This window comes from Cygnus olor, chromosome 1, assembly GCF_009769625.2.
Source record: "Cygnus olor isolate bCygOlo1 chromosome 1, bCygOlo1.pri.v2, whole genome shotgun sequence".
NCBI lineage: Eukaryota > Metazoa > Chordata > Aves > Anseriformes > Anatidae > Cygnus > Cygnus olor.
Genome location: NC_049169.1, coordinates 152381566 through 152395582, shown reverse-complemented (window position 1 = coordinate 152395582; position 14017 = coordinate 152381566). Strand labels below are relative to the sequence as shown.

Below are 14017 nucleotides of genomic sequence, written 5' to 3'. Positions count from 1 at the left end.
CCCGGCCTGCGGCAGGACCCCGAATCAACACCCCTCCCCCCCCCCCCAGTTCAAACACAAGCATCGTTATCACAATTTAAATCAATTAAAAAGACAGTAAAATTTAGATTTATTACATGGCCCCGTTACAGATGTATTTGCTTCTTGTTCCGCTGAAACTAAGTTGGAACAAACCGTTGGCAACCCCAGACCACGTAACATTAAAAACTTGCCCTGAGTTGACCTGCTACCGATTTCAACATCTACAGGGACTTTTTTCCCCTAACAGAAATACTTACAAAAAAAGACCATCACAGACCGAACACCCATGCCCCATACCATGGTGCTGCTCTCTAATACAAAGATAACCTCTCCTCCGATGCTGTACAGCCTGTGCACCGAACACATCTGCTTCTTCACAGGGGGTGGACAGTCCTTTTTCCTCAAAGCAAAGGATCTAAATTGCTGTGTTTATACATTACTGATACATAAAAACACTTCACCTTATTGTGGAGCCCAGCACACGGTCTAAAGCAGCTATTACTGGCAGTACCTGCAAGCTTACGGTGGCGGTACATGACAAAACGAGAAGTCTGGCCACCTCTGCTTTTACATCAGAGGTTCCGTTGTCGTTGTGACCTCAATGTTGTTTCTAGCAAATTGCAGTCTATTAGGTTCAGCAAACCTTCAAACACACAGTTGGTAGAGACTTACCACAAACTGTGAAAAGAAGCACTTCAATGAAAGGTCCAAGTCAAGATTCATGTGAGAATCTACATGTAATGATAGGTATGTAAATGTACCTGTGCTCAATGAAAAGAATACATGCAGGAACCACCAAATAAAGATATTTAAAGTAAAACAAACAAAACCTTATCAAAACAGATATGGGCTACACTATCACATTTGACATTCTAATAGCTATAGCTTGAAATAGCAACTTCAATTTAAGACAAAAATCTCATCTTTGCAAAGTTACAGTTGCTTTAGATTGCTTCTAAAGCAATGAACCACAGCAAAAAAAAGTCAATTTAACAAGAAGTTCTTACCATTTATTGTAATTGCAGACAAGCTAATGATATGTAGAACTAGACCCAAATGTTAACATTGGCAGAGATTTGACATTGAGATGCTTTATCGGTCTCATAAATTTAACCGTCTGCAGAACCCAAACCCCTCCTCATTTGTCTTATCCCATTCCCTCATCTAACTACTGTAGCTCTGACTCTCAAGGCAAGTACCTACCACTTTGCCTCAATGCCAGTCTGTTAATATTCTTGGTGCGAAGGATGAACCGTAAGAGAGGTATAGAGGACCAGATCAATTCATCTGAAAGCAGCAGAGAGATTTTCTTCAGATATGAGCGCTGATCATCTTTGTTGCCCTTTGAAGTTAGTGAAGAGGAATGGCTGCTTCAAGCACAGGATGCTTCACATCTTTTTCTTTAGGAGATGAATCATATTTCAGATTACCTGTTTTATTCCCATTGACAATACAGAAAAACTGGGATGAATAGCTCAGATGCAGATGTCTAAAATATGGAGGAATCTGTTTCCAATTAATAGGCCCAATATTTTTTAACAAACAAAAGGTTTTTATTTCTGAGTGCTCATACACACACAATCCACATCTCTAAGTCTTAAGTATGAAATTAAACAACAGGAAACTTCATGTACATGACATTGTTCTAAACATGAGAGAAACATACAGTAAGGGAACTCTCTTGGAAGTTTTTGGTGAAAAGAGGCTGTCGTCTATAGCAATCAGTGTGAACATTTTTCTGACTCCATTCTGCGCATTGAATCATTCTGTATTTCTCTCTTCAGAACTGTATTTGAACAAGCAAGCTTTGGGGAAAAAAAGTATCCATGTTTCTTGATTTTACTACAGAATCAGACACTTCTCTATATCTTTTTTTTTTTTTATCCAGGGTGCCTGGTTTGCACTATTCCAGGAGTCAGTTATGAGGTATAAGAAAACAAGAAAAGGACGATAATATAAACATTTCAATAAAGCTCACTGTATTACTTGCACTCTCAAAATAATTCTGAAGATAAAGTAAAAAACCCTTCGCATTCTTAGGATTCAGCATTCTGAAAGTCTTAAGGAATTTTTAACAGAAAACGCAGTTGTTTGTTGCTTCTTTTGAACCCAATTTATGTGTCAAAATTATGCACAATCATATGTGTATCCTTATTACCATCATACAAGTAATTACATTGAATTTCTATAGCACTAAAAATGATATAAAACAAATACCCCCACCCCTCCCAGTAACACAATAGGTGCCTAAAAACCAATTGAGAATAAATCACATTGTCACTATTGAAGAGTAAACACCATTTTCAATTGCCAACAAGGTATTCGGCTTGTTGGCGTATCGCTTCCGTTTAAGACTCATGAGTAGGAGGACAAACTGATTCCCACAGAGGAATTTCTGCAACAACTTTGGTTTGTAATGAGCTAGAGAGAATTCATACCCCATGCATAATATTGATCTACTGTATTTCTGTAAATCTAATCTGGCAGCCAACAGGCACAAATATACATATGAACTTCATGATGAGAATAATAATTTAAACTCAATGTCATATTCCAAATATACAGAAAAGACCTGGTTATATTAAACATCTATTTTCTGTTATAAACTAGCACATCCAGCCAGATCCCAGCCCTTTAATACCTCATGACTAAAGTAGTTACGTGTTCTCTATATCTGATGCATACCAGGCCTTAAAAGTGTGCTGCTTGTACTGAACGGTGTATCTATTTCAGCACATTTTGGGTACAAAAGTTGGTACTGACTGAACTATACTGGTTATCAGAAGATGACTAGCCACACTGGTGCAGTGTTCTGCTGGACCAGTAAGGACACTTACCAAAAAGCATGTTTATATCCTATAAAGACATTCAGAAACTGCTTTCTGAAACTTCTGTCTGGAAACCAGAAGAAGTGGATACAATGCATCAACTTGGGGCCCTACAGGAACCAATTAGCCCTGCTGAGAGATAGGGCACATTAGCAGAACGCTGCGCAAAACAAATATATCCCTCTGGTACCTCAACTAAAATTAGTATGACAACATACGATTTGGGTATGTGCAATGCAGGCATATTCATTCATTCAAAGCCAAATTTGTGGACAGTATTGCATTGCCAGAGCCTTGCTGTCTTGATTTATAGTTAGTCTGGAAAGAATATTACATTAAAGTAGCTGTACTACTTTACCAAATGAACTTTGTCAGAGGATGCTTGGATAGCTCTGCAGTATTGTATTGTGCTCTGTAGACACACTTGGTTCTTGAAGCAACTGTCATTTCCAAACAAATTTAAAATTAGCCTATTATAGGTTCAAGACACAGATGTAGGATATGGTAGTCAGATGGCAAGGTCACACGACATACTGTCCTATGGCAGGCATTCCCTCAACGTTTTAAGTGGTTCCACACATAGATGAGTTGTGTATGAGAAACAGTCCACAATCTCCTATAACATAATCATTGGACTCATTAGGAAAGCTGCAAACACTGCATTGATCAATGTCTTCCTATGGGGGGAAAAAAGAAAGAACAAAGGAATGCAAAAAGAGACGCTAAATTCCATAATTTTCACATCTGATAGCAATCTTCCAATCTTAAATACAACAAGCAAACAAGAAAACAAATAAAATAGACATGATGATTTCCTGAAGCAGGAATGTAAATACTGTCACAAGACAAACAACTTCGGACAGCCAGAGTTTAAACGTATTAAATCATAGCACATTTTGAAAAGTGACACTGTATCAATGGGTACCATCTCCGAATCATCCGGCATCAACGTGATCAGTTTACACATTAACAGCTATGCTTATTTAACTGTCTCTTTCGCAAGCTCATGAGCCATGGGAGACAAAAATGGAATCAGATTTCCTTCCAGTTCATACCTCAATAGCCACGGTCAGGTTGTTTGCCCAGTTACTTTTTCCACAGAAATTCTCTCTTTATTTACCAACAATGTAGGAGCCAAAAATTATGTCCTTAACCAGAAAGCACTGCAGTGCCTAAAGCCACAGGAATTAGCTCCTGTAGATGCTATTCTGTGTTCAGACCACCGACTGGCTGTGAGAGCTGATTTGTGGCCCAAGCTGTTTATGCTAGATGAGGCTGGCCTGCAAGAACAGAAACTCTAGCTTACCCCTCTGTCATTTTAAACTTTGTTCTCTTCCCTTTGCTGCTTGCTAAAATCTTTGCCTTAAATCTAGGAGTACTTTCTTCACTCAAGCATACCTCAGCAGCATACTGGCTGACAAACCTTTTACAGTACTCATTTACACCTGTACAAGTCCTACACTTCAAATGGTGGAGCCAGAAACAAGATCAAGGGCGTAACTCAAATTACAAGAGCAAACTGATGTGCTGGAGAGAATCCATTCTTCCACTGTCTCTGCAGGACTGGCGGAAGAAAGCAGTAATAAAACTGAAGTGGACAGATACTCTTCATACTTGGAAAGGTCAGGGTTTAAACAGGAAATTGCACTTTTTCCAGAAACACTTTCAGAAATAAAACTGCCTTCTGATATTCATCCTGCTACTAAAAAGTCTGATGAAGATATCAAATTGCAAGTGAAAGCAAATATTGCTATTTATTCACAGCTGTGAATCCATCTGCATCGCTTTCGTATACCTATAAAAGTGTTCTAATGGACTTTAAAAGCAGTTCAGGAGAAAATAAAAAGATCCTCCAAACTCCAACTGAAATGTTAGAATCTGTAGGAGGGCATAATTGGACATTCAAATGTGCATTGCTGGTGGTGGTGTTTTTGAGAAACAATGACTGAATCCTTTACATGGTCAAAAGTAACCATGTAACATTAACAGTAAACAGCATGCACGGACAACCTGAAAAGAAACATCAGGCACCGCTTTTCTTTTGCAATTGCTCCAATTTTCTTCTTAAGAGGTTGTAGTTTTCCTTGGTCCCGGGTGCCATAGGATCAAGCTTCAGAGAGACTTCATAGTGCTTCTTTGCTAAGTCAAGATTTCCCCAGCGATGATAAAGCACAGCTGGAATGTCAGTGAAGAATTTCGTTAGCAATATTGTTGAATAATGCACAGTCTTGCCAATCACTTGGAAAACAACATTAAGGCATTTGTTTCCAGTGAGGGTCTCTCACTGGCTGGTGGCACAGTAGCTGCTTGTTCTGTTGCCAAATGCAGGAGCAAAGCCTGGGAGCAGAACTGGCATGGGAACGATGAAGGAATGAATTACACTGTAGCCATAAATGGCAGCTCTTATCTGGTGAGCTCATTGCGGGTTACAAGCGTAGCATAAATGAACCAATTTGCAGCCACTGAAGTGCAGCTACCTCTGGGCTGGATTGTGCAGCCCTCTTGATCTGTCATATCATGTGATGGCTTTTCTGGTTTAGTGCCCTGTTCTTCCCTGGCTGGCAGTTTTTCTAGGAAGTAAAATAGGAATCTGCCCAGCAGGAAGAAGGCTCAAAAGATTGCCTTTTCTTTTAAGACACAACAAATATGAAGCAAACAAACAATACAGCTGATAAGACGTAGGAAAGCTCTTACCCAAATTACCGTGATAACTGGCAGCATTTGGATTGGCTTTAATGGCCTTGAGGAACAAAGCTTCAGATTCCTGAATAATTTAGAAGAACAAGTCATCAGGACAGTCTACTCTTGCAGTATATAAAATAATGCAAAACGTACACAAAACTGTAACTGAAAGAAACCCCAAACTATGCCACATCTTTATGATGCCACAGTATGTATAATCTAAGCCTGCAGGATCCTGTAGTTCAGGTGGCTGTAGCCTCCAGAGAGCAGTGACAATGGTACAAGCACGTACCAAGATTTCACAGGCTCACATTAGTTTAGCTGAGAGATAAAAGTGAAGCACAAGTAAAGTTTATAAAGCAGCTTAACTTCCCCCCCCCGTCATAATATTTTCAAACATTACCTGCTGAAGTTTTACCTATTTATTCAATCAAAACAAGCATAATATATTGTCTGAGAAAACTACTTTTAGACACCTTTCCCGTTAACAATTTTTACCATTTCAGGCAGGAGCTTTCCAGTAAAAACCTTTCAAACAGATGTTTCAACATGGTTCTCAATGAAAAATAGCAGTGTTTTTTAAAAATAAAAACCAACTAAACTGTTCCTCACATTTCTCTCAAGGAACCTTTTCCATATTCCCAGCTTCAGTGCGTGTGCTCTTAGGACTGTTGATGTCTGAGTAGTTAGGAAAAGCTAAACTCTCACCAAATATTCAGAAGAACAACTTAGTAGTAAGTTAATTCCCTAATTTGACATTTTTATTTTACCAAACTAGCTGCTGACATAGACACTTTTGTTCCAGAGCATATTTGCTGTATAAGTTTAGAAAGATACCCCCCAATCCAAATGGACCATATTTACTCACTTGCATACAAGAATAGATACTTTAGAAAAACAATTTCACATGGATCCTGGGCTATGCTGTGTTTTAGAGAAAGTTGCTCATTTAGTTTCAGGTCAAACTACCTGGAGATAAAATTACCTGTCCTAATGCACATACTTAATGTCCAACATATTTGAGAACAGCAACCCTGGGGAAATGGCCTTTCCTTTGCGCTAAGCCTTTGCTATTTAAAACTACACAGCACCATGCAAGCTCTGCTAAAAAAGAAAACCTATCAGCCACATTTTTGATTCTGCTGTGTTCTTCTGAGAAGTATGACATACGTCTCCATAAGGGCTCCACAGGCGAGAAGTTTCTGCTATCAAGATTCAGTGACTCAACTTTGAGTGACTTTAGAGTTTCCCCGTACGTCCAAATTCAAACCCAAAGTTCACGTTCCTTTCAAAGCATTCCAGAGCACAGCTAAGGCTGTCACTCTCAAGCCAAGAAAGGCTGATGCAGAAAGTGCCTTTGTTTTATAAAGTCAAGGAAATTACAAAAGACCTCAGGTTCTCAACAAATCCTTTTGTAGGACATAATTTTCTGTAGAAGGACAACAAGGGAACCAGATGTCCAGAAATTTATGCAGCATATGATTCTATAGTACAAGTTTTGGCTTTGCTTTTCCTTCACATCATCATTACCTTTATCATTCTCATACCCTGACTATTAATGTACCTAGATGAACTGGGCTATTTGAGACCCATTGTGTTTAAACACTTCATTAATGATTTGGGTGACGAGACTGAATGCGCTATCAGGAACTTTACAGACAGCCCCTAATTGGAAGGACTGGTCAGTACACTGGAGGAGAAGGCTACCATTCAGACCTAGATAGGATGGACAAATGGACTGGCAGGAATCACAGGATGGCTGAGGCTGGAAGGCACCTCTGGAGGCCATCTGGTCCCACCCTCCTGCTCCAGCACGGCCCAGCACAGGCTGCCCATGGCCATGTCCAGGTGGCTTTTGAAGGTCTCCAAGGAGGAGACCCCACAGCCTCTCTTGGCAACCTGAGCCAGTGCTCCATCACCTGCACAGCACAGAAGTGCTGCCTGATGTTCAGAAGGCATCTCCTCTGTTCCAGTTTGCATCCGTTGCCTCTTGTCTTGTCACTGGGCACCAACAAAGACAGCTTGGTTCCTTCCTTGCACCCACCCTTCAGGTACTTATAGATATTGAGAAAATTCCCTCTGAGCTTTCTCTTCTCCAGGCTAAGCAGTCCCAGCTCTCTCAGCCTTTCCTCAAACAAGAGGTACTTCAGTCCCTTACTCATCTTCATGGCCCGTCGTTGGACTCTCTCCACTATGTCCTTGTCTCTCTCGTACCACCAGAGACACCAGAACTGAACACAGTCCTCAGGTGTCGCCTCACCAGTGCTGCCTAGAAGGGAAGGATCCCCTCCCTTGACTTGCTGGCAACATTGTGCCTAATGCAGCCCTGGCCACCCTTAGCCTTCTTTGCTGCAAGGACACACTGCTGGCTCATGCTCAGTTTCATGTCCACCAGGACCTCCTGTACTTTTCTGCAGAGCTGCTTTCAAGCTGGGTGTCCCCTTGCATGTCCTGGTGCTTAGCTTGGTAAGGGACTGGACTAGATGACCTCTGGATGTCCCTTTCCAGTCAAAATTATTCTGTGATTCTAACTGAGTCACCTGAGAAGCATCCTGAGATTCAAACATTTGGCAAGCCTCGTGGTATTGCAAGATAACCTCTTTATGTACACCCGACCAAACCTAAAAATCAACAGCAGGATGGCACTTGAAACCATGCAGTAATCAGAATTCCTACAACTTGTAATTTTTCCGCTGCAATTTCTAGTATTTTAATTTAGTAAGTAAACTTCTGCTTTCCTTACTGAGCAGGTTAACAACAGACCGAAAGCTGTGCTGTCCAATTACTTCCCTTTTATGCCTGAATGCTGTCACCTACCCAGAGGAGAAGCAGATAGGGTACAGACTCACCCTTCCACTGCTGATGTATGATGGGACAACATGTGCAGTGCATTCCCAGAAAATATAATAAATACATGCTCAGATTTGACTGACTCTTATTACTGTACATATCTCCAACCACATACTGGAAACACTCTTATTGCCACTGCTTCGCTTGTAGAAGCATACTGTCTGATTAAAGGCTATTTAAGGTGCATCACATTCATATTATTGCGGATATATGGAGTAAATATACATTCCAGTACATCCGGTGATATTTCAAATTACTCTGTCTTGCCAAAGCTTTAAATCAAGTGTTGTCAAGAAACTTGCACACTGTGTATAGCAAAGGCTTTGGAAAAGCACACTGCATTCCATCTGCTGCCAAGGCCACAGCACAAAATTGTTGTCTGGCTTTATTTCAAATAGAAAAAATGCTGAATGTTTCCAATTTGTTGTACTTCTTACAGAAAAAAAGCATAGATGTACACACAACAAAAATACAGCGTACATATTTTCAAAGAACTAAAGATAGCTTGATTCTCTGTCCAGTGCAACAAAAACAAGTACTTAAATGAGAAATTGAATTTGATATAACAGATGTTAATTTAAAAAAAAAAAAGGAAAAAAACACCAAAACAGTTCATCTTTTCTGTGCTTTTGTTTCTGAAACAATAAATCATTCATGAACAGATACAAACAGAAATCTTAATGGGTTGGGGGATTTTTTTTGGTCTCAGAAAATCCATCTTCTACTGAAAAGAGCATTTGAAACTGAAGAATATTGTGTACTTATTTGAAGGAACTCTTTCATAATAGTAAAATCTTTTCAATTCAGTGCCTTTTAAAGTCAGAAGTACCAAAAACCAAACCAAACCAAAAAAAACCAACAAAACCCAAACCAAATCTTACTTTATGGCAACAGAGCCAATGTAGTATCAACTTTTATACAGACACGTAACAAGTAACCTAATAAATGAAATGCCTGTGGTTATGCAACACAACAGACACAGCCAGGCAGCCCTCTGCAAATCACCTCCATCACCTTGACAGCCTCCTATCCCCCATCTTCCCCTCCCCTCCCAAACACAATAAAAATCCTTAAAGAGCCATCAGCTTCCCTCTGTTTTTACATGTCGAGGAGTAAACAAGAAATCTTAATCTCCCATTCTTTTTATCTTAATTTTATATTCTCCCACTTAAAAAAAACAAAAAAAAAAAACACCACCACCACCAAAACACAAACAACCTTGTATCTCTACTTTCCAGTCTATGCAAAATACAGCTACTGCTATCATCACCTTTTCTAAGTGCACTTTCCAACGCCCTTAGTTTGCTCTCCCTATTATAACCCATCAATTTCAAGTTACTAGATAAGTTATATTTTGCTCTACACAAACCCACTACTCCCTGTTGAACTATTAAAACGGTCAGTGGCTCCCTCCTTTCTTCCCTGGGCTCCACTGCGCCTTTTGCTTTATTCAGGATGCTGACTTGAAAGCTTCATTTTCTCCCGCCATCATTTCCACTGTCTCCAATGCATTCCCATGCAGCATAATGACCTCTCAGAAGCTGCCATCAAAAGCACTACCTGCTTTTTTATTTTTTAAATCCACTGTGACAGACTTGGTTTTCCTATACCTGGAGAAAGTTTCCTAGCTAGTTTTCCACTTACTTCTTCTACTTACTTCGTTATAAACATTCTTTATTCTGTCAGGCTGCATATTATTCTTGCTACATAACTGTACAATACTCTATTCTTCCACACTCATGACTCATCAAAATAATACTAGCAATTAACTCCTCCATAATGTTACCCTTATACATTCTGGATGTTAATTTGTATCCTTCTGGAACTTTGTTAATGTAACCTAAAAATATATTTTATAACAGCTTCAGGTGGAAAGAGACTAGTAATAGAGCATACAAAAAATGAAAGCAACAGTCTAGAGAAAATGCAGTGTCCTGTGTAACAGCATCACCAGCACAAACCAAAGCAGGTGTTAGGCCTGCCAGGGCCTCTGACATGTGGACAGGTCATCACTCCACATTTGGACATGACTGGAAATTTTAGTGGACATGGTAATTGGTGGAAAAAAACGGATCCATTCTATCAAGTCTATGAAGTCTAATATCAAAAAATCTTACTTCTTTTACACTGAGGATGTTCCTTCAGCACTGCTAACACTACAACATATCAAAAGCCATCAACCTCTCCCAGTAGTCATAGTTCAGTAAATGATGTTTTTCTGAGGAATACAAAAAACTTCCTCCATTATCTATTTCTCCCTACCGCATGCATACATTGGTAACTATGGAGTCAATTAAAATAACGAAAAATATTAACTATGTATGATTTATTCTCTGAATATTCATACAATTCCTTCTGGAAAATATTTATCTGACCTCAATTTTATTACATTTCCTACTTTTAAATATAAGTAGTTAATAATGAAGTACCACTCGCTAGCTGGCCAACTATACTCAATGTTCAATACATTGCTCAATGTATGAACTTACCATAATATTCTGTGGTTACTTAGGTATCCCATCTTCAACCTGGGATTAGAGAGTCTGTGATATCTTCATTTTAGATAGCTTCTGAGGTAAAGAGGCTAGAATTCACATTGGGTAATGGTAAACCTTGCTTCCTTACATAGAAGGAACACAAGAACTAACATATCACATTAATTTTGGGACCCTGAACCAAGGCCTTTAAATCAGAGGAGGTTCTCTCCGGAGAGAACCAGTGAACCAATATAAGACCCTAACTGCCCTCTAGCGTGCTTAAGAGCCTACTTCTCTTCAATGACCATTGACATAGTTTACGGCAGCAATGTTCCAAAAAACCCATCTAAAATAAGGTGAGATGAATTTAGGCCAGAGTCACACAACAATTCTGTGACAGAAATGAGCACTGAATCCTGACGAAGTCACAAGCCCGCAATGACTTCCTCAAACAGTTTCTACAGAAATACACACAGTTTATACACAGTATATATGGTTAAAAACCACCACCACAAGAAAAAAAAACAGAGAGCTCTAGTTACCTACCTTATATTTTTGTGATTTCCCCAGTACATTTGCCAAAGAAAACATAAGGGAATGATCATTAGGTATTAACTCCAGGGCCTCTCTTCCAACTGCTTCTGCTTGAGCTAGATTGCCTGGGAGCCCACATAGTGGAAAAAGAGAAGGCATCTTAACACAACCTTACTAGTTACTTTTCATGCTGCAAGCACACACATTGTATGTGAAGGGCTGATTATTTCATGTGTTTTTAAAGAAAAACCAGGTATCTCTGACACAAACAAATATAAAGGCCTACGGAATAAGACAACAGAAAACCTCCACTTTATTTTCAACAAGTAACACTTTCAGAAGAACAAAAGTAGAGATTCAAGAATTCTGAAGTTTGGTCTCTAATACAAACATGCTTGCAAAATTATGTCACTTCAAACGAGGATCAGAGTTGCAATTGATGGGCTGGACTTCAAGTGATGCTTTAAAACCACTGAGTTAGAAAGCATTCTAATTTTTATGGAGAGTGTCTTGGTAGCCAAATAAGAAGTACAACTTCTTTTAGATAAATACAGATAAAACTGAGTTTTGAAAGACACTGAATTAGTCATCAAAATATTCCAATGGGTTTATACCTGTGTTATCAAGTAATATAATCATATTGTTCCAAGCCAAACTATGCTCTGGTTTCAGAACTGTAGCATTCCTCCATGCATTCAATGCATCTATATGGCGATTCAAATCTGCATACTAAAAAGAAAGAAAACTCCAGTAATTTCACTCTGATTTACTTTACTTTCCAGTTATGGATTAAAGGCACAAAGATTATTAATCTTTCTCTTTCTGTTCTAGTAAAACTTGTTCTTACAGATAAAAATAAGAAATGTAAAAAGAATACTAGGGTAGCATGGAAGATAGACTGGTATATACTAACTTTTCACTTTTACGTTGTTTTTTCTCTGGAAGCCAGTCAGATATGTATGCACCAATAAGGTGGGGAGGAAAATTTGCATGCAATTTAGAAATCTACACAAGAGAATAAGTAAATATTTACTGTAAGTATTTCCATGAATCTAAAATGATTTTTTTTTGCATAGTTCTACTACCCAACAATTTGTTGGAATATACTCATGACTGTAAAGTAGTCCGATATTGAGAAATGATTAAAAATCTCTCTTAAACAGAAGATCATAATCTATATTTTTTGGTTAGATGTCTTTATATGGAAAGTAGGACTACCAAAGGTGATAAGAAAGGAATTATACTAGGAAAGCAATAGAAAAAGCTATTGAAAATAGGAAATCACCCTGAACTACAAATCAATTAACTGGAATAATGATCAGCATTTTAACAATATAGCAGAAATATATGCACACACAGATTACTCTGATAGCAATAACTTATTCAAAAATACTTACCAACCGCCCTAAATTGTAGTAACAATCTGGGTATTTTTTCCTGTGTTTAATTGCTGTCCAGTAGCTTTGCTCTGCCTCTTCAAACCTTCTTAAACTGTTCTGTACTATTCCTAGATTCATCCATGCAGCAGCAAAATCAGGTCTGAATAGATTGGAGAAAAAAATGAGAGATGACAACTGAGCACTTTGAACAGAAGATCCCATTGTATCCTTTCTGCTCAGCTGGTACAAAATACTGCTTGGCTTTGTTCTAAACATACTGTATTTGTACAGCTAAGGACAGCAACTCCTCTGCTTCTTGGAGCTCATTTCTTTCTTTCAGAATATTTCCAAGGTTGTTCATGGCATGTACATATTTAGGATTCAACCTACAACGTAAAATTTAAGAGATTATTATTATGTATGGGAGACACATTCCTTTATGCAAATTGTTAGCTCTGCATCGCTGCAGAACATGAAAATGAGTACCTAAGCCTTTTTCTCCCTGTTAAACCTTAAAGCAATTTTAGGATAGTTCAATAAAGCAGTAAAATTTCTAATACCTTACGGCTTCTCTGTAGTATTTGATTGCAGCACTTTGATTTCCCTTGTCAGCCAGGTTTTTGCCAACATTGTAGTGCACCTGAAAACACAGATGAACTTTTTAGCCAGATACTACACAGTCAGATATTTTTTGGAGTAAGAATTTTTAGCAACTTGACTCCACATAAATACAGTCGGAATTTTTGTCATTCACTACTGTTTTATGTTGCAGGTGGATCTCAAGACTGGACAATACAGACAATGAAAACAGCAAGATAAAAATCAGAGGAATAAATTAATAAATTAACTTACCTGTTCTAGCTAGTTAAGAAAGATTTTTCACTCCCTGATATTATAAATGAGGTCACGACACTGTGCCTAAGACTTTTTATATGGACACCTCTTGTCCTTCATTGTCAGATGACTAAGAGAAAAGCTGACTCATTCAAATCCAGCATAGCAGAAGATAAACTACAGCAGTATGTGTTGATTAAACTTTGCTTTCACTATAGCATAAGCCAGAAAAAAATCAACATTAACAGTCTAATTAAGCTAAGCTCCATATTTCAAAACAAAGAAAACCCACAAAGAATGCCAACCAGCATTCACCCCCCAGCCCTGCAAAAGACCCAGCTATTATTGTCTCGATATAATAATGCAAACAACATTTCTGGAAAAAAAAAAAGTGTGGTATCATGTTGAAGAC

General features: G+C 38.6%; 2 protein-coding genes across 4 annotated transcripts in view; both read right to left on the bottom strand.

Moving 5' to 3' along the window:
- GGACT (gamma-glutamylamine cyclotransferase) overlaps positions 1-556 on the bottom strand; it is a 29228-nt gene extending 28672 nt beyond the window's left edge. The window contains exon 1 of the mRNA XM_040538032.1: positions 483-556. The gene's annotated coding sequence lies outside the window, so the exon portion shown is untranslated. The remainder of the gene's footprint in view (positions 1-482) is intronic.
- A 4031-nt stretch (positions 557-4587) lies between these two features.
- The window catches only part of TMTC4 (transmembrane O-mannosyltransferase targeting cadherins 4), a 50329-nt gene continuing 40899 nt past the window's right edge, over positions 4588-14017 (bottom strand). For all 3 annotated transcript variants that reach the window (XM_040537967.1, XM_040537959.1, XM_040537951.1), the window contains 7 exons: positions 13332-13411; positions 13050-13157; positions 12790-12931; positions 12007-12121; positions 11405-11517; positions 5544-5613; positions 4588-5024 (listed from right to left, as the gene is read on the bottom strand). In XM_040537967.1, coding sequence (XP_040393901.1) covers positions 4873-5024; positions 5544-5613; positions 11405-11517; positions 12007-12121; positions 12790-12931; positions 13050-13157; positions 13332-13411 — 780 coding nt within the window. In that variant the 3' untranslated portion in view covers positions 4588-4872. The remainder of the gene's footprint in view (positions 5025-5543; positions 5614-11404; positions 11518-12006; positions 12122-12789; positions 12932-13049; positions 13158-13331; positions 13412-14017) is intronic.